This window comes from Gymnoscopelus braueri (assembly GCF_963280865.1).
Source record: "Gymnoscopelus braueri genome assembly, chromosome: 2".
Taxonomy (NCBI): domain Eukaryota; kingdom Metazoa; phylum Chordata; class Actinopteri; order Myctophiformes; family Myctophidae; genus Gymnoscopelus; species Gymnoscopelus braueri.
In genome coordinates, this window is record NC_137604.1 from 36,790,913 (window position 1) to 36,809,260 (window position 18,348).

Sequence of the window (18,348 nt, forward strand, 5' to 3'; positions counted from 1 at the left end):
TGCTTCTCATGGGCCTGCAGGTATTGGCTGAATTCTTGCAAGTCTAGTTCCCCATCCTGGTTGGAATCCGCTGATTTCACTATCTGCAGGGGTTGGGGGGTATAGGATGGTGAGAAAGGGCGAAAGATGTTAAAAGACATTCACACACTGTGTTCCTCTCTCTCTCTCTCTCTCTCTCTCTCTCTCTCTCTCTCTCTCTCTCTCTCTCTCTCTCTCTCTCTCTCTCTCTCTCTCTCTCTCGCACGCTCGCACGCACGCACCAATACTCGCTGTGTATACAATATACCAAGTTTTTTTTATGCACATGTACATTTGATGATGCTGTTTTTATTCTCTTTTTGCTATTTTTTCCACTATTTATTTTCTTTAAATCTTTTTACGATTTCTATCATTATTCTGTTGTTATTACCTATGCTGCTGCATTGTCTGAAGGAAGCCAAACCAAAATAAATGTTACTCTTATGTACCTGTACACAAGATGTAACAATAAAGTACAACCTTGAACGCACACACACACACACACACACACACACACACACACACACACACACACACACACACACACACACACACACACACACACACACACACACACACACACACACACACACGCACACGCTTGATGCCTTGATTTATGAGTTATGAATAATGAAAGTGGAAAGCTCTTTTTGTTCTCCTTGTACTCATCTTGTAAATGTGCTTATTGTGACTGGTGGACTGTGTGGTAGGGACAGGAAAATATGGTTTAACACCTGCTCTTCAGCTCAGTGCCAAATTACCTTATATGTGAGCAAATCCCACCTTGTCCTGAATATTATTATACTAATAAAACCTCTCAGCCAGACCTACTTATGAGTGTGATACAGCCACAAGTAAGTTAATGTCTGCGAGTGTGTTTGTGAGTGGGACTATCTATATGCCCCGTTGTTCACCAGTCAACAAAGCTGCATTATTCTCCTCTGCAGTCACTAAGCACAAGCCACTGTTACTAAGGGCATAGTGCTGATCCTCATGTCATGTCTCAACATGATTAGAATTCCAGGACCAGGAGAGACAGGAAGAAATAGTGAAGAATAAGGATTTACATTTTAGGCATTAAGCTGGCAGGTTTCCAGGTGACACCTTATACTTCCTGGGTAAGCGTGCAGCAAGTGTGCATTCAAACTGTTAGGTGGGCCCCCCTAGTGGGCAAGCTTGTTTCGATGCCTGAATAGGTCTTGAGACATTACCTTAAATGAGATCAGATAAACTTGTACTGATCCCTGTGGGGAAATTCAGGTGTCGTAGCAGTGACAGCAACAGTTACAGGTGAGTACAGACAATAAGATAATATAAAAATAGAATTCATGTCTATTTCATTTTATTCTAAGTTAATTTATTATGTAAAACTTATAACTATTCACTTAATTGCCTAATTGTATATGTGAAAACTGACAATAAAATAGACATAGAATCTGACCGTGGACATCTGCACTTGGTAGGGTGCGTGATTTTTTATGTTAAAATAGGTGTTAAATTGCTCTATATCTGATAGTAATCATTGATACAGAGTGTTTGTTCAATAACAGGGGTCTCCCCATCTCTCCGGCTCTTTAGTAAACAAAAAATGCATTTTCAAGTCGGGATACCACTTTTATCCAATCAGAAGAGAGAACTCATGCAGGATACAGGATAAACAAGTGAAATTGGGAGTGATGACACAAATAAATAAGCTGACAAAATTGGAAATGGAACACTATAACATTTAAGCTGATAAATGGGTACTCTCTCCTGAATGGCTGAAATTTGGCCACCCACCTGAAAATGAATTTTCTGTTTATTAAAGAGCTGGAGAGACGGGGAGACCCCTGAGTCTGAACAAACACTCTATAGCAAAGAAGTTGTATATTCTAAAGGAAAAAGTTTTAATATGACTGGACACATCACATTGGCTCCAACTCAATCTACTACACTTGCCTTTCTGTTCCACCTATATTACATATGTATTTTTATGCTCTAATGCTGATCCTAGAGTGACAGCTGGCCCCGGCTAGGCCTAATACATTAGACAGAAGGGCACAGGTTCAACTGCCAATGTCATGTGTCAATTCATATTCAAACTTTTCCCCCATGAGCTCTCCTTTCAAATTTTCAGAGAACTTGCCCTCCCAACCCTCGCCTCCAACAAATATAAATAGTTTTCCTGTAGTGTAGTTAGTGCAGTATGGTATACGAATGACAACTATACTGCAGGCATACACACTAACATACAGTGTAACACTGCTGGTCACCTTGCCACTGTGTTCTGCTAAGTGCTGAACACAGGAAACCTTCACACAGTCAACAGCGCCACCTGACACACTATCTTATGTAACCTGCCACTTAAAAGAGTGGGGGGTATTTCAACTAAGGAGTGTTTATATCATAGGGCTATACGAGACCGTGTCAGTCAACCATATTACAACAGCACTGATCAACCAATCAGAAACAGCGCCTATTGGGAAAGCTGAAAGTGAGATCAACTGTAAGTGACAGAAAGAGAAAGGTTAGATTCCTCGTCTCGTAAAGGCCTGCTCCTAGTACCAAAATAGAAAACACGCTGTCCTGCACATGAGCAGCACACAAACATCCTTGTTAGACAGACAGACAGACAGACAGACAGACAGACAGACAGACAGACAGACAGACAGACAGACAGACAGACAGACAGACAGACAGACAGACAGACAGACAGACAGACAGACAGACAGACAGACAGAAAACAATCTTTCCGGTGATAAAATGGCAACACAAGTATCAAGAAAGTTAACCAAAGAATATGATTTCTGGGCAGGATCTCCTCATTGATCAGTAGGAATGCACTGAGGACACTAGCAGGAGCACTCATACAATGTCATTTTGACTATTACATGCACCTCATACTCTGTACTCTAGCTAGCACCTCAAAGGCAAAACTACAGACATCTCAAAACAAACTAGTCAGACTACTATAGATCTCACACCTAGGACTCACCTCATCATCATCATCATCATCATCATCAATGATCATCATAACCATTATTTACCTAACCCCTGCTCATTATGCTAGGGTGGGATGGCTCAGGGTAGACAGAGGACAGAGTACAGCAACTTACAATGGGACATGGTTTTCAAGATACTCAAGGGACCGGTGCCCTACCTGTCAAACTACTTCAAAAGAGTGAGAAACGCCCACGGGCACAACATCAGAGGGAGCGCCACTGATCTCATTCCCCCCAAATTTGGCACAAACATGGGGATGATTTATTCTACCATTATGCCACCAAAATGCGGAATTCCCTACCACCACCAGCCATCAAAACGTGCGACTCCCTACCCTCCTTCAAAACCGCCAAGAGTACCTGTCTGCAGAGCACCTGTCTACAATTTGCAACTATACCTATATAGACAAGTCTTCTAGCTTGCCAAAAGAAGTTACCCCCACTGTTTTGCTGTAAATATACTTTTACTGCTCCTATATTGCAGTTACATAGTAGTAGTAATAGTGGGGTGTTTGTAAGGTACTGTGAGTGTAGTTCCTCACTCCTGCCTTAGAGATATAGAGAGAGACTGTTGTTGACCCACACACCTCTCTTGCCAATATAAACAGTCACAGATTGTGGGGGAGTGTATGTATTCACAATAGGTTCTTGATGAATCTGAAAGCAAAGTTACGGTAAAGCAGCAATGGAACACATTGTGCCATCCCAATGAAGAGAATTCAGAAATCAATTTGTGAAGCTTGGTTTAGATTTTAAACACAAGCTGCCTGGGTGACAGATAGTTGACCAGGAAGTGGATATCACATTGGATAATTTAACTAAATGCTCAAAGGCTCAAACTGATTACAAGCTGTTTTAGGAGTCAAAATATTCCATAATACATTATGTGATCATTGTGATCCTTTTTTTTTTTTTTAATCGCTGGAATGATATACTGACAAGTTAACATACCCTTGTTTCCAGGGGAACAAGCAACTACAATTCATCAGAGATGTCAAAGGTCACATGTTGAAGAAGATATCCATTGCCAAGTATGGATAGAAATTATTTTGATTTCTATCCTATTTTGTGCCCAATGTTTTCTGTATTAAAGCATATTCTTGGTGAGCTTTCAGAAACTGAGAAAGATCGTTTATGAAAGCATCTTAAAATAATTAAGAACTACAAATAGGACTAGTCTTGCCTTGGTTTTTGCAGTCAGCAATGTCTAAAAGTGAGAAAACCACACACACACACACACACACACACGCACACACACGCACGCACACGCACGCACACGCACGCACGCACGCACACGCACGCACACGCAGAATGTGACATAATCAGACACATGAGCCACTGGCCATCATGTGCCAGTTGACATTATGGGTAGCAGCCAGTGATGGAAGAAGTACTCACATGTTTTACTTAAGTAAAAGTATCAATAGGCAATGGAGATTTACTCTGTTACAAGTCCGGAATTCAAAATGTACTTGAGTAAAAGTACAAAATGTATTGGTAATGTATTGGTATCAAAATGTACTTAAAGTACCAAAAGTAAAAGTACTCATTGTGTAGAATGTCCCATTTCAAGTTCTCAAAATGTTAATCTTTTGAAAATAGCAGATCTACAAGCTCAAAATGCATGCAAGCTTGTAGAAATATATAGGGCTGAAAGTGGTTAATGTATGTTTTGTAATAATTATCAAAATCTCCAAAGTAAAAGTTTAGAAAATTGGAAATACTCCAGTAGTAAAAGTACCTCAAATTTGTACTTAAGTACAGTAGGCTACTTGAGTAAATGTACTTAGTTGCTTTACACCACTGGTAGCAGCTATAGGGCATGTGGGCAGAGTAGCCTACGGTAGGTTAATAAAGCCTGCGTGCTGGTTTGGTTTACCTTGTCCACAGAGCGCCGGGACAGCCCCCGGGCAGCCAGCCCGGTCCGTAGCTCATGGATGTCTATCCGTCCATCTTTATTGAGGTCCAGCTGCTCGAACAGGTCGGCCCACCTTTTCGCCCTCTCTGGCCCTGGGTCCGATCCGCTTCCACCGCTGCCCTGGCATCGCGCGCAGGGGAACCCGTTCCCTAGTAGTCCCATGACTCCCATCTTACGGGCGGCTAATGGATGATGGCTGCTGGACAAATGCAGGGTTTGACCAAAAGGATTGTGTTTCGGTGCCCAGTACAGTACACATAGCCTACTGTAGAATGTGTAGATTGCGTAATATTCGGATTAAAAAACAGTTTTGCGCAATTCTGTGCGCCTGCTTGGGGGTTCGTCTCCTCTCTGCTCAGAACCGTCACATTATTATGGCAGCTCATTTAAAATGTACAATAAAACATAAAATATTTATGTTTATTTGTGAACGAGGAAGCGAGAATGTCTACTCCTGTTGTATAGTAGCTTACATTAGGAGACGACAACCCCCATTTGAGTAGGTTTATGAATTATGTCCCGGTCCGGAGCCTTAATGCTTAATCCAGAGTATGTTCATGTTGTATAATAATAATATTAATGGTAACCGATATCTTCATAACACCAAATACATGCCCTTCATTCCGCAAGTCGAGCCAAGAGGTGGAGAATCACACCGCGTCCGCGACTAACTGGCGCACGTAAATAAGGCAGAACATAGACAGCGTTGGGGAGAAGAATCCTAGCTCCATACATGCTACATAAACATAAGCCACTTACAAATAATTTGTCACCAATGGGAGAACATCCTGATGCCACAGACATTATCCACCATGTCCTTGGTTCTTCGTGTCCTCCACTGGTTCCTTCCGCAAGTCAACAGTGCCTGATGTTTTGAGTCTGCGCCTTTTAGCGTGGCAGCAAGACTAGAAATAGAAAAACACGATGGATTTTCTTAGACACAATTGTTTGTAATCAGTAAATAATAATAATAATAATAATAATATACCCTGGCAGCTAGAGTCCTATACTTATGAATTAAACTGGAGTGGATTAGCCTTCTGACTCTTTGTTTCATGAGGTTTCACACTTCGCACAGTCATCTATTATATAATAAAAACTACACCATTCAATTTCAAAGTAAGGGCGACTGAATAGAACCGCGCCGCGCGTCCATTGAGTTCAATGAAGCGCCCTGTTCTATTCGGTTCCTAATTAGCTCTGTGACATATGAGTCAAGACTATCTGTTCTTCTCCCTAATACGTTTAATCAGGTCTAGGCCTATTTGTTAATATCAAAAACTATAAAGTTGACTGCAAAAGCACACGTGCATAAAAACGCACCAAACTCCGCCTCATTCTTTCTCCAACAGATGAGTGATGTTGCCAATAGCCCACCTGTTCATCTGTCATCAAATCACTCTTTTGTGCACACATCTGCTCCAGACCAGTAGAAATTGTTGATAGAGTGTACAGAGTGCTCTTCATCCCTGACCACCCACACACACACACACACACACACACACACACACACACACAAATTGCCCGTGGTTTTTAATTTCCTTATTGTATGTCCTCGCTTGTTTTATACCACATCTGTTGACAGATCCAGTGGTATCAGTACATTGCGTCCAAGGCAGCACGTAGGCTACACCATAACTCTTCATCTCATCCACTGTCTGGCAGATTGACATACCAGATAAACGTGCATATATAAGACTGAAGATAGTCTGGGAGGTTGGCAGAACAGAAGCCAATTGGAGAACCTGCGGTTGTTACAACAGTGTTTCTTAATTTCCTTCTGCTGTGACTTGCACAGTTCTCAATACAAAATGTGCAAGGGGTTGGCCTCTCTGCCCTCTTCATGCCTAGAGAAGTGTGTATGGAACATGGGTTACTGTGTTTTGAGTTTAAATTTAGTACAAAGTTTTCAAACAATTAACTGTGTTTTCTACCATCCAAGTTTATCATGTGATTTTGTGCTGCTTTTTCAGGGCAAAGGGGATGCGAGTGAAGTTAAGTCACCTTGCTGATAAACAGGAGTGGATTCACCACAGACACCACAAGTAGGATTGCTGGAAAATCCATCTTTGACACTCTGAGTTGAACTAACACTCAGGGATTTGCTGTGCATCTGGATATAACATATTGTTTTCAGTGCAACATGGCTCTATGTATGTATGTCTCTTTTTCTGTAAGGTCTCAGGAAGACAAAGTCCTTCAGGATCTTGAATCTCTTTTAAGCAATGGTGGTAAGAACATTTCTCCTTTAAAAAGAATAGAAAAAAAGCTTCCTTTTTTATTTGCAGGCTCATTCCCCACCTACTGCAAACTAATTGGTGGGGGCTATCGTTTTTTCTTTTGCATGGGTGGTCCTAGTGAAAGTCAAACCTGCCAACAAGGGCCTCTGTTGCTCAGTCTCAGACAGCTTGTGACAAAATTCAGCAAAATCAGTAGATCAAAGTTGTCATCTTAAGAAAAATAGACTTTAAGGACACAGACTGTCTTTTCCTTTACACCTCAAATTTCACACATTACTGTATTTCCTCATCCCTGATCTATTCTCATTCTCTCCTCACTGTGTTGTCATTCTTTTGTTCTTGTGTTGTGTTGGTCTTCTCTGCTTGCCCCATCCCTCCGGTCTAGGTGGTCTACAGGTATTCCGCGGTTTCCTACGCTCAGAGTTCAGTGAGGAGAACCTGGAATTCTGGCTGGCTTGTGAGGACTACAGAGTTTCCCCCTCAAATCTGCATGGGACAAAGGCCAGCAGCATCTACAGCCAGTTCATCAACCCTGATGCTCCACAGGAGGTTGGTGTTGAAAAGAGGGTGAAAACACTGTGAGGAACATTGGGGGGGGGGGTCATTGTAAATTGAACATTTACACTTGATTTCACAAGAAAAACTAACAGAAATGACATAAAACAGCAAACAATTAAACAAACAAAATAATTCACTTACATAAAACCTTTATGGGGGTACATTGTTAACTTTTTCTTTGCCTCATATTTATACATTAGCCACTTCTCCCATCTTTTTGAAAGCTTTCCATGTCTTGAATATTGTCTATATGGTCCGCCACTAGTCTGGTATATCAGTCTTGAGACAGTTCTTGGTCATATAGCCTTCTTTCCAGCAGCAAGGAGAATCTTGACCAAGTATTAGTCTCATGCATATACAGTAGAGGGACAACTCTTGCTGCAAATAATAAAGCATATTATAAACATATAATATAAACATAGTAGTTGTAATAATCTAGCTTTCATCAATAATGTGCATAGCCCGTACAAGCGGGAGTTGTAGCAATCCAGATGATCAGTAGACTTTAGACGTTTTTAAAAGTATGCTTTAACATAGTGATTGTTCTCAGGTGAACTTGGACGCAGAGACCCGTGAGACTCTGCTGAGTATGATGGATTCTCTGGCAGAGGACACCTTCAACGATGCACAGCAGAGGATCTACAGTTTGATGGCCAAAGACTCCTTCCCTCGTTTCCTACGCTCCTCTCACTGCATGGAAGCCACCAAGGCCTTATCATAACTGGCAAGAATTATCAAGATAACGGTTTATTATCATAGATATGCATTATAAGTGCTTATGAAAGTGTATTACTCGACATTTGATTGTACTTTATAATCTGTATATCAAGATTGTTCTATGATTGTTTTATACAATATATGGTAGAATTGTTCTTGGGCAATTTAAACTGTACTGCATGCTCTAAAGTGGTCTGGAAAAAAAACAGTCACTAATAGTATTCTACAATTTACGATTACAAATTTGATCCAGAGCAACTTATAAAGTGCAAGATCAGAGAATAAGTGGCATGAACCCTAGTCAAAACAACAGGGTAAAGTAAACAGAGTGCAAAGAAAACAATGCAGTGCTACAAACTTTGTAGCAAGTAATTATACCAGGTAAATCATCAAACCTAGCATCTGTCTAAAATGTAGACAGATGCTAGGTTTCATGTTTAATTGTCCTAATTTTAGACTCTAAACAACATGCTATATAACTAACAGCATTTGTGGACACTAGCAAACAATATACAGTATATGCCTACATAACATACATAGCATATGTGAACAAGTAACCAACACACACCTACAAAGTATAACTAGCATCTACTGTATCAAAAATACTAAATAAAAAGTGATACAAGGAATGTGTGATGGGGTTGAGTCTGAAGAGGTGAGACTACTGCAAAAAATGGAGTCTGCACTGCAGTCCTGATTGATGGGGCAGGTCATTCTACAGTTTGGGTGTCAGGAGAGAGAAGAGTCTAGGGGCCCTATATTGCGTGCCGCCTTACCCCTTAACTTTTTTTTACTATTTTGAAAAACATTTTAAAATGGTCAAAATAGCCAATCTACATCGACACGTCGTGAGCTTGTAGAGCAGCTATTTGAACAATTTAAACATTTTACAATGCAGTAAAAAATGCCTAAAAGGTTTAGGGATAAGGAGTGTTGGCCAGGGTGTCATAAGGAACGGAGAGTCAGACGACCTGCGTTAGCTGTGAGGGAAGGATTGCAGTCATCGCTCTAACCCTGGAGGCAGAGGGGTGCCATGCCATTTATTGCCTTGTAGGTCGTCACTTGTGTTTTGAATTGGATACAGGCAACCAGAAGCCAGCAAAGGGAACGCATCGGGGGAAAGACAACCATTTTGGGAGGTTGTATTCTATTCAGAAAGTGCTCTCAGAAAAGTTTGAAGATATTAATGTGGTTATTCTAATAATGTTACAATTGAATGATAAAGCTTTGAACTGCATAACTTGTAATATTTACAACTTATAAAACAAATACCCCATTAAAGAGATGTATTGGCTTAAACATAATTTATACTTTGTTGGACAATGGTACAGCAATTCATAGTGAAAATAACTGATACTTGTTTGTTTTCTTATCGCCTATGTTATTTTCACTGAGCGATACCATCATGCAATTGTTTATCCTGGGTGAAAGAATGGGTGAGAGTTTAACATGACCAAATTGGTTTAAAACTGTTCAGTGGATTATGTGGTCAGTCACAGTCCTTGACCGACAGACGATGACCTTGAGAAATTTCACATACACAGCAAAGGATCATGGAGTGTAAACAAAGTTGATAGAAAAGGAGGGATAACCGATTAACACAGGGAGGAGTGTGTGCATGTGTAAATAATGGTTAACAGTCATGTAGGCTACACATACCTGCAAACATTAAAAAGAAAAAGCACAAACTCCATATTAATCTCACTTTTGTATTTGATCATTTGGTCATTCTCTGTACAGTGTTTACATGCAAAAATACAAATGTTGATAGAATGTCACCTTTAAAAAGATCACAAAAGTTAAACTAAGCTATTCAGAGGTGACCACTGAGGTGCACTTCTGCAAGGCGAAAGCAACAACAAACAGGTCAAAATCATCATAAGGTTCCTTTAAGTTTCATCAGCCATGTGGTGTCCTCTGGTGAAGTGGCATCATCTCACAGTCCAAGGCCAAGTGAAAGAAAGGCAAATCCTAGCCCGTCTCTGTCCATCAATGAACTTAGGGGCACGAAGCCCTAGACTGATTTTTGTAGTTTGTTTTCCGGTTCAGGTTAAAAACCACATACGGGTAAAAACATGACAGGTTGCATAAGGCTGATATTACAGTACATGTAAGTATGCAAGTAACGCAGCAGCAGCTAATAAAATGAATAATGGGTGTGTTAAATTTAGGTGTGCCAGTGTGCAAGCATTGACAATCAAAATTCCACTTGCCCCCCATTATTATGGCACCAGCCTGATTGTGAATGCACATTGGCACACGTAAATCTAACAACAATAATGGCAAGCGTTGTGCAGCCTACAGCTGGTTCATTGACAACTTCATGGGACCTCTCATGATGTAATTTCTTCCCCTCTCTACTGACCTCCCACTTCAAAAATTGTTCCGGTCGGCGCCCCCTGTTGGCAATACTTTTTTACTGCTATCTATGCTTGGCGCTTGCACATTGGAACACCTAAATATAACACATCCATTATTAATTTTATTACCTGCAGCTGTGTTGCTTACTAGCCTGCCATATTTCCACCCTTATGTAGTGTTTAACGTGTACAGGAAAACAAACTACAAAATCAGCCTAGGGTTTCATGCCCCTTTACACTTGTAGTCATCTTACAGCAGGGACATAGAGGTAATAAAGTGAAGAAACATCTTATTGGATGATAAAATAGGTGATCATGACTCAGGCACTTGCACTTCAGCTCAGCATTTTCAATACCATTCTACTCATGTCTGCTAGGTGAGCAGTTTGTGTATCCAATCTTATTTGGAGCTGGTAGCTGCACGGTGGGCTCCAGGGCCAGGGGGGATCTTAATGTCTGGTTGTTTGAGAATACTGAGGCGCTTATGCATGGTGAGGCTGGCCTTCTGAGTTATCTCATGCTCAATGTTTTTCCTGATGGCTACTTCGAGGACCTTGAAGGAAGGACAGAGGTGGACATGTTAATGAGTAGTCATTTATCTAGTCTGTTATTAGTTCTCAGAACTTTGCTATCGGACTAGACCTGGAACTTCAACCTGGTTTTGGCACTTTCTCCATTTACAACCCGTACATCTACATAAACGTTCAGATTTCAAATATAAAGCGCTTACCCCATGGCCACGGATGCTACATCGGGCGGGTCTAAGTACCTGTATCTTCCATATTGTTCAATAAAATCATTTTAATTCGATCTGTGGCCATTTTCTCCATATGCTTTCAACTAATACGGAAGAAATGGGTACTTAGACCCACTCGATGTAAATTGTAACATGCGTGGCCATGGGGTAAGCACTAAGCACTTTATATTTGAAATCCAAACGTTTATGTAGATGTACGGGTTGTAAATGGAGAAAGTGCCAAAACCAGGTTGAAGTTCCGCCATGTGACAGACGAGCGTCATGTGAACCAGGTTTCTATCTGACTGAATCGCTTTGCCTGTCACTTTCTTACCTTCTTCAGTTTCTGTTGCTGGACCACCACCGTCTTTTTAGGTGCAATTTTCCTCCCTGTTGGGAAGAAGCACAAATTGGGTAGAAATCATCAGTCTTGTGATGCATTATATCCATAATATCTGTGGACACAAACCTTAGGAGAATGTTGAAAACAGTGGCACATGGACGTTAGCAGGTGGGTCCAGTGAGGTACCACATACATACACACATACCAGGCGGAGTCTATGGTTACTAGCCTTCTTAGGTTTGATTGATTAAGTTGAATATTTTAACATGATTGTTAACCGTACAAGTAGTACAATCAAAGGTTATGCTAAAAGGATAACACAAAAAGCCCCAGGGGACTTGTTTCCATTGTACTCAATTCATCAGCAACACAATACAAAACATTGGAGTCAGTGCAGTGCTCAGCTTCAGGCGGTTGTCCAGAACAGCCAGAAAAGGCTCTGGCTGTGGCCCAAATGATCCAATTGATTTCCATGGCAACCTCAGCCTAAGCTTGATTTGGATAACTCCCAGACCCCACACCTGCCATTTGATTATTTACCAGTAGTCAGTCGGCACAGTTTCTCCACAGACTGTCTACCACTGCACAAGGGTATCCATATATGGGCATCAGACACTACAGACAGACGGTTACAATGGGTAATCTAGCAATGGGAATAATGGGTATTGCATAGTTCCCAGCTTCGGTGAAGCTTTTGCACACCCGAGTGAAATTTTGGATGTTTATGGAATAAAAAACAACAACCGCACAATGTTTTCACTTGCGCTTAAATTTAAGAACTTTTAGTTCGTTATCACGTTTCGGTCAAAGACCTATCACGGGTGTGTTGAAACACGAAACGTTGTTAAACATTATTTTCCTTTGAAGTGAAGACAGTTTACAGGGTTCGATGTTTTTATTTTTTTACAGTTACACTACACAAAACAGTAAATTCAAGCAACTCAACCTCCCCAGCCTCCATTTGAGCCGTAATGGTTACAGCCACACACGTTTGCGATCGTTCATATATTTCTTGTTTTATCTCTTGCCCCTTTATTAATGGGAAGTTTTTTTCTTTTAATCAAAGCTATTTAATACATACCTCCTTTCTTGGGTCCTTTCTCTTTGTTTTGTGTGGGATTCTTGGATGTTCCAGGGCGCTGCGATTTGAACTTCTGTTTACCTTGCGCCATGTTTATTTGGAAATGAAGCTGCGTGGTTCCTTGTTGTGACCCGGATACAGATTGTCTTCATCTTGCTCCTAAACGCTCTCTGTAACGCTGGGGCCACCGTCAGGACAGCATGGGAACTGACAGATTCGGTGGGTTTGAGTAAAGACTGGTGACGCGAGGTTAGGTTTGAGTCACGTTACATAAAGTATACTTATTAAATAGTGGTGGAAAGTAACTAAGTACATTTACTCAAGTACTGTACTTAAGTACACATTTCAAGTATTTCTTTTTACTTTACTTGAGTATTTCCAATTTTCGATACTTTTCTGCTCCACTACACCTCTAGGAAAATATGGTACTTTTACTCCACTACAATTATTTGAAAACTTAAGTTACTGGTTACTTTCTAGATTTTGATTAATATTACAAAATATACAGTTCATTAACCACTCAGCTCTATATATACACTCCGGCTATTTGAAAATAGCCAATCCACAAGCTCACAACTTGTGCGCTTGTCGATCTGCTATTTTCAAAACATTTGAAAACATGTGAAATGGATGGAACATTCGGTACTTTAAGTACATTTTGATGCCGACACTTTTGTACTTTTAATCAAGTAAAATTTGAATACCAAACTTTTACTTATTACTTATTTCTATTGCGATATTGAAACTTTTACTTTAGTAATGCGAGTACTTCTTCCACAACTGCTTATTAAAAGGTACCGTTAGGCAAAATAAAGTATGGTACAACTGGTAAAGTTAAAGAGTTGGGTAAAAAAAGGAAAAAAAGGGGACAAGTAACCACTTCGGGAGAAATGAAGACAATTTGGATCACAGTGGCTTTATTCCCTCTTTATTGTACTGACGTGAAAGAGAAATCTCTTGATTCATGACTGCACTTAACAGCATTATATTCATATACATGTATATAAAAACATCCAGTTTTGAACTATCTCCACGTTACAAAACTAAACCAGATCAAATGATTATCAAGAAGAACAACATACTTGCACTTAAAGAGGCCCTCTGAACAACACTCCTTTCCCAGGTCACAGTAATCCATGGCTAGAACACAAGCAGGTGGGTTGGGTCAGATGTGGGTAGAAAGTGACAACCAGCACTAATCATTTTGGCACCTCATTACTAGCCATTTCTTGTACCTTTTAGGGGAAGTTGGCAGGACACCATTAGTAATAAAGTAATTACACTATGACATCAAAGGCTAAAATGGGCAATACAATTGTTTAAAATAATGTGTTGTGATAAGCTCTCGTGAATCTAAACTACTTTGGCAAATCCATCTCTTTAGGTTTGGGTACAAGATATCACTACTCTCTGGAGAATTGTAGTTTATTAACCACTTAAACCCTATATTACTTTGACTGAGGTCTCCCAGGGGTCTGTAAATGGTCCCCTTTTTTCCCCCACACTACACCAAATCTCTTTGCCGAAAATAGCTGATCAACAACTTCAATGCATAGGGACGCTAGGGTTCATGTGGTTAATAATGATGATCATGGGCTTTGTCCGAAATCACTCCCTACTCACCAGGGGTTTTGATTGATTGATTGAACCCTTTATTAGTCAGAAATGTAAACAGCACGAGGTACAGTCAGACATTAAGGCTAAAAGGATAACACAAAAAAGTCCTGGGGACTTTTTCCCATTGTGTTCCTATGTATTCAATTCATCAACATAGCACATCTGACACTAACGGTGCGTTTTAACAGCGGGCGATCAGCGGGCGATCAGGATAGTATTTTCCGGAAGTGCATTATATGTCTATGAGAGCCGGCGACTACTGGCGATAGGGCGAAGTGGGCGGGGGGGCGATGAAAGATGGATTTTCTTTATCTTTTGGACGATGTCGCCGGGGATCGCCCGAGAGTCACCCGCTGTTAAAACGTACTGTTAGGTAGGTCTTGTTCTACTTGCGCAAAGATCATGTTCACTTGCCCGAAAAATAAAAACGTACAAGAGCGTGTGTGGTGGGGTCACCATTACTGGTTTAAAGCGTGCGTCAGTCACTATGCAAAATAGGCGTGAAAAAAACAATGTACAGTATAAGGACTTGTTTTATATCTGAAACGCGCTAAACTGTACTGATATGTAGTGTCGCCTATCATGTATTGAGACTAACCCGGACCAGATTGAAACAAAGATCTTTTAATCACTTTCCCGCGCTAGCTGACACTTCTTTATGTCAGCTGGTGCATGTTTTGCTCATCAGAGATAGAGAGAGTGCGCTCTGAATAGAGAACGAGGGCGTTCAATTGTGTTTATGGACAGATCAATCTCATGTGTGAATTGCGAACAAGAGAGGTTGCTTCAGAGTCTCTAAAAACACGGCATACAGTGGAGCCTGACTGAACAGCTAGAAGACCTAGACTTAGATTTAGCACTCCTAGCACACGCACACCAACAGATGCAGGAAATATCCCACAAACTAGAGACGACAGCTGCTTTGCTTGAGCTCAAAATCAACTAATCAAAAACCGAAATAATGCGAATTAACAACTCCCCAATAATCATGGACCAAAACCAACTAGACGAGGTAGCCAGCTTTACATACCCTGGAAGCATAATTACCGTGGACCAAACTGCAAATCTTCAATTCTAATGTCAAATTCACCCTACTGGAAGATAACCACCAACATACTCAATAAACTACAGACATTCCTCAACCGCTACCTCCAACGCCTCATAGGAATCTACTGGCCCAACACCATCTCCAATGCCAACTTGTGGGACCTCACAAAACAATAGACACCCATATCAGGAGGAGGAAATGGAACTGGATAAGCCACACACTTAGAAGACAAAATAGTTCAATAACAAAACATGCTCTAACATGGAACCTGCAAGGCAGGAGGAAGAGAGGAAGGCCTAGAGCCTCCTGGAGAAGGACCAAAGAACAGGAGACGAAGGCGCAGGGGCTGTCATGGCAACAACTGGATCGGAGGGCACAAGACCGGAGAGGATGGAGAAGTTTCACCAATGGCCTATGTTCCTAAGGTAATTTAAAGGCCTAAGAAAGAAAATAAAGTTGCCATGGGAAATGGGGCAACCCTCAACTGCTACCTACTCACTATATATCGCACTATAGTGATTACACCATTTTGTAGTAGTGTCGATGTATAGTGATAATAATTATACCCTATATAGTGGACTAATCTTATCCCACAATGCAGCATGTAAAGTAGTGTACAACCAATGATCACTATCGCTCAAACTACATATCATTATGCAATGTACTAAAATAAAAATGATGATTTGGCTCGTGACAGCAATAAGGTCATTAATGGTGACCCAGGCAGTGTCCAAATAGTTTTTCAATTTTGCCGATGAGTTCACCATTTAGTTCCCTATATATATATAACATCCTATATAGTGTGTAGGGAGGTGGTCGTGGAGGAAGAGGAGCTTCTGTCAAGAAGGTGGAAGAGACGGTTCTGGAGGAGGATACCATGGCAAAGATGGCCAGCAACCCACTGATGGCCATCATGTATTTTGAAGAGGCTGAACTCTGCAGGCCCCCCTGAAAAGGAATATGAGCAAGTCCGGCTAAAGCCAACTCCAGTGCGGAAGCATGGCATCCCCATCAGCACAGTGGGCAGAAACCTCATGGCTTGTGCCAAGACTGGATAAGGCAAAACATCTGCCTTCCAGCTGCACATTTCTAGCAGCTTGATGACAGACAGCCAGTCAGCGCAGTGAGATGCAGGAACCCGAGGTCATGATCATGGCTCCCACCAAAGAACTGCTCAACCAGATCTACATGGAGGCCAGGAAGTTTGCCCATGGGACATGTGTGCATCCTGTTGTTGTGTACAGTGGCATCTATACAGTAGTGGGGCAGCTGTTGCAGAGTAGTTAAATAGGCTGTCTGGTAATCAGAAGGTCACCATATGCCATATGGTCCTTCGAGCTGGAAAGCCGACTACCTGTGTTTGATATGCAAGTGGAAGATCAAACAAATGGACAGTCTGGGGCCAATGGAGCAGCACAGCCCAAGGAATATCCCAACAGAGAAAGACATTAACCTCAGCATTATGGGTCTGATGTCCAGCCTCCCATGTCACAAAAAGCCATATCCACACTTCCTGTGGATAGAGAGTCCCTGTCTAACATGATGAATAAATCAGTAAACTTGCTTCTTGGTGTCATCCTCTTTAATGGGAGAACACTTGGGCGGTCAGCTCTATATCCAGAACACAAAGTATTTAATACTTCAATGTATTTAAGTGACACTTAACCACTAACAGCCCCCCTCCCGAGTGCCCAGGACACCTGAAGGGATGCAACGTGTTGTGCAGGACTCCAGGAAGTAGCGTCAGACTGGTCTACCCTGAGGACATCCAAAGGCTGGCAAGCTGACTTCCTGAAAACTACTTATTCCTGGCTGTGGGTGTGATGGCAAGACACAGTCAGCTAGGAGGGGAAAGAGGCGCACCACCTACTTGACACACTGCAGCACGACAGTGGAGCAGCTAACAACACTGCAGAACTCAAGACCCTGATGCTAGACAGGAGGGTGTGGAGGGCAGCGATTCAGGAGGAGTTGGTGTCGGCTAGTCTGCACTCTGGTATCACATCGGGCAGAGCCTGCAGTGATGTGGAGCATGTTGACTGAGGTCGCCAAGTTCTCAAAGAGAGAACTACTTGACCTCCACAAGACCACTGTAACTGAGAGTACAATAGTGTTTGTGGAGACGAAGAGACAAGCCGATTTCATCACAACATTCTTGTATCAGGACAAGGTTCCAACCACTAGTAGCCATGGCGACCACGAGCAAGACCAGGCGCTACAGGATTTCAGCTTGGGAAAATGTCCTGTCTGTATATAAGCTCTGGATATACCAGATGTACAGCACTTGGAAACTTTGACCTCCCGAGGGCATTGACGACAAGCTTCACCCAGCTGATGGCTGCTCATGTACACAGGAACGAGAGCCAAAGTGATAACGCCGGACTGTAACAGCAACATCCAAACCAGAGTGCTGCAAGGAGACACCCCCACCTCCTTCCTTTTCATAATAGTACTGACTACACCAGGATACAAAAAGGGTAAGCATACACGCCTGTGTACTCTACTTAACAATGAGGATCATTTTAGGCAGCTTGATTACATTTTACAATGCAGGAATGTCCACCAAACATCATTCAAGGCGTACATGATGTAAATAAATGTATTCAGTTGTGGAAAAACATGGAGCAGAGAGTAGTGAATTAGAGTGATTTCGGACACAGCCCATGATTCTATAAACTGCAGATATGCGTTTGAAGTCTATGTGACTTGAAAGCTCATGTGTTTGTGTGGG

At 41.6% G+C, this 18,348-nt stretch overlaps 3 protein-coding genes across 8 annotated transcripts in view; 1 reads left to right on the forward strand and 2 right to left on the reverse strand.

Moving 5' to 3' along the window:
- Nucleotides 1-6,389, reverse strand: part of slc25a23a (solute carrier family 25 member 23a) — a 13,143-nt gene extending 6,754 nt beyond the window's left edge. For 3 of the 4 annotated variants that reach the window (XR_013932481.1, XM_080419010.1, XM_080419008.1), the window contains exons 1-4: nucleotides 6,295-6,389; nucleotides 5,677-5,822; nucleotides 4,879-5,113; nucleotides 1-83 (exon numbers count right to left, since the gene is read on the reverse strand). The exon at nucleotides 1-83 is cut by the window's left edge and continues 41 nt beyond it. Coding sequence is in view for 3 of the 4 variants with exons in the window: in XM_080419010.1 (XP_080275136.1) it covers nucleotides 1-83; nucleotides 4,879-5,088 (293 nt within the window). In the remaining variant the exon portion in view is untranslated. Of the gene's footprint in view, nucleotides 84-4,878; nucleotides 5,823-6,294 lie in introns of all 4 variants that reach the window. The other variant, XM_080419009.1, reaches the window with a different exon arrangement.
- On the forward strand, nucleotides 1,183-9,713 carry LOC308078005 (regulator of G-protein signaling 5). Of its 3 annotated transcripts, none has more exons than XM_080419038.1 (5): nucleotides 1,183-1,308; nucleotides 6,891-6,962; nucleotides 7,096-7,148; nucleotides 7,543-7,706; nucleotides 8,266-9,713. In XM_080419038.1, the coding sequence occupies exons 1-5, from the start codon at nucleotides 1,235-1,237 to the stop codon at nucleotides 8,434-8,436; spliced, it is 534 nt and encodes a 177-aa protein (XP_080275164.1). In that variant the 5' UTR covers nucleotides 1,183-1,234; the 3' UTR covers nucleotides 8,437-9,713. The 3 variants fall into 3 exon arrangements, with proteins under 3 accessions (XP_080275164.1, XP_080275166.1, XP_080275165.1); XM_080419040.1 differs by lacking the exon at nucleotides 1,183-1,308 and adding an exon at nucleotides 6,654-6,776; XM_080419039.1 differs by lacking the exon at nucleotides 1,183-1,308 and adding an exon at nucleotides 6,654-6,772.
- A 414-nt stretch (nucleotides 9,714-10,127) lies between these two features.
- Nucleotides 10,128-13,077, reverse strand: cUnh19orf53 (chromosome Un C19orf53 homolog). Its single transcript, XM_080419070.1, has 3 exons — nucleotides 12,953-13,077; nucleotides 11,863-11,918; nucleotides 10,128-11,345 (listed from the first exon to the last, which is right to left on the reverse strand). Exons 1-3 carry the CDS (start codon nucleotides 13,041-13,043, stop codon nucleotides 11,193-11,195), a joined length of 300 nt encoding a protein of 99 aa, XP_080275196.1. The 5' UTR covers nucleotides 13,044-13,077; the 3' UTR covers nucleotides 10,128-11,192.
- Between the last annotated feature and the right edge of the window lie 5,271 nt (nucleotides 13,078-18,348).

Coding starts and splice junctions, on each gene's coding strand:
- LOC308078005 (XM_080419038.1), top strand. CDS start 1,235: ATGAGATCAGATAAACTTGTACTGATCCCTGTGGGGAAATTCAGGTGT. Junction 6,963..7,095: donor ATTCACCACAGACACCACAA/GTAGGATTGCTG, acceptor TTTTTCTGTAAG/GTCTCAGGAAGACAAAGTCC. Junction 7,707..8,265: donor ACCCTGATGCTCCACAGGAG/GTTGGTGTTGAA, acceptor GATTGTTCTCAG/GTGAACTTGGACGCAGAGAC.
- cUnh19orf53 (XM_080419070.1), bottom strand. CDS start 13,043: ATGGCGCAAGGTAAACAGAAGTTCAAATCGCAGCGCCCTGGAACATCC. Junction 11,919..12,952: donor GAAAGGACCCAAGAAAGGAG/GTATGTATTAAA, acceptor TCTTCCCAACAG/GGAGGAAAATTGCACCTAAA. Junction 11,346..11,862: donor AGCAACAGAAACTGAAGAAG/GTAAGAAAGTGA, acceptor CCTTCCTTCAAG/GTCCTCGAAGTAGCCATCAG.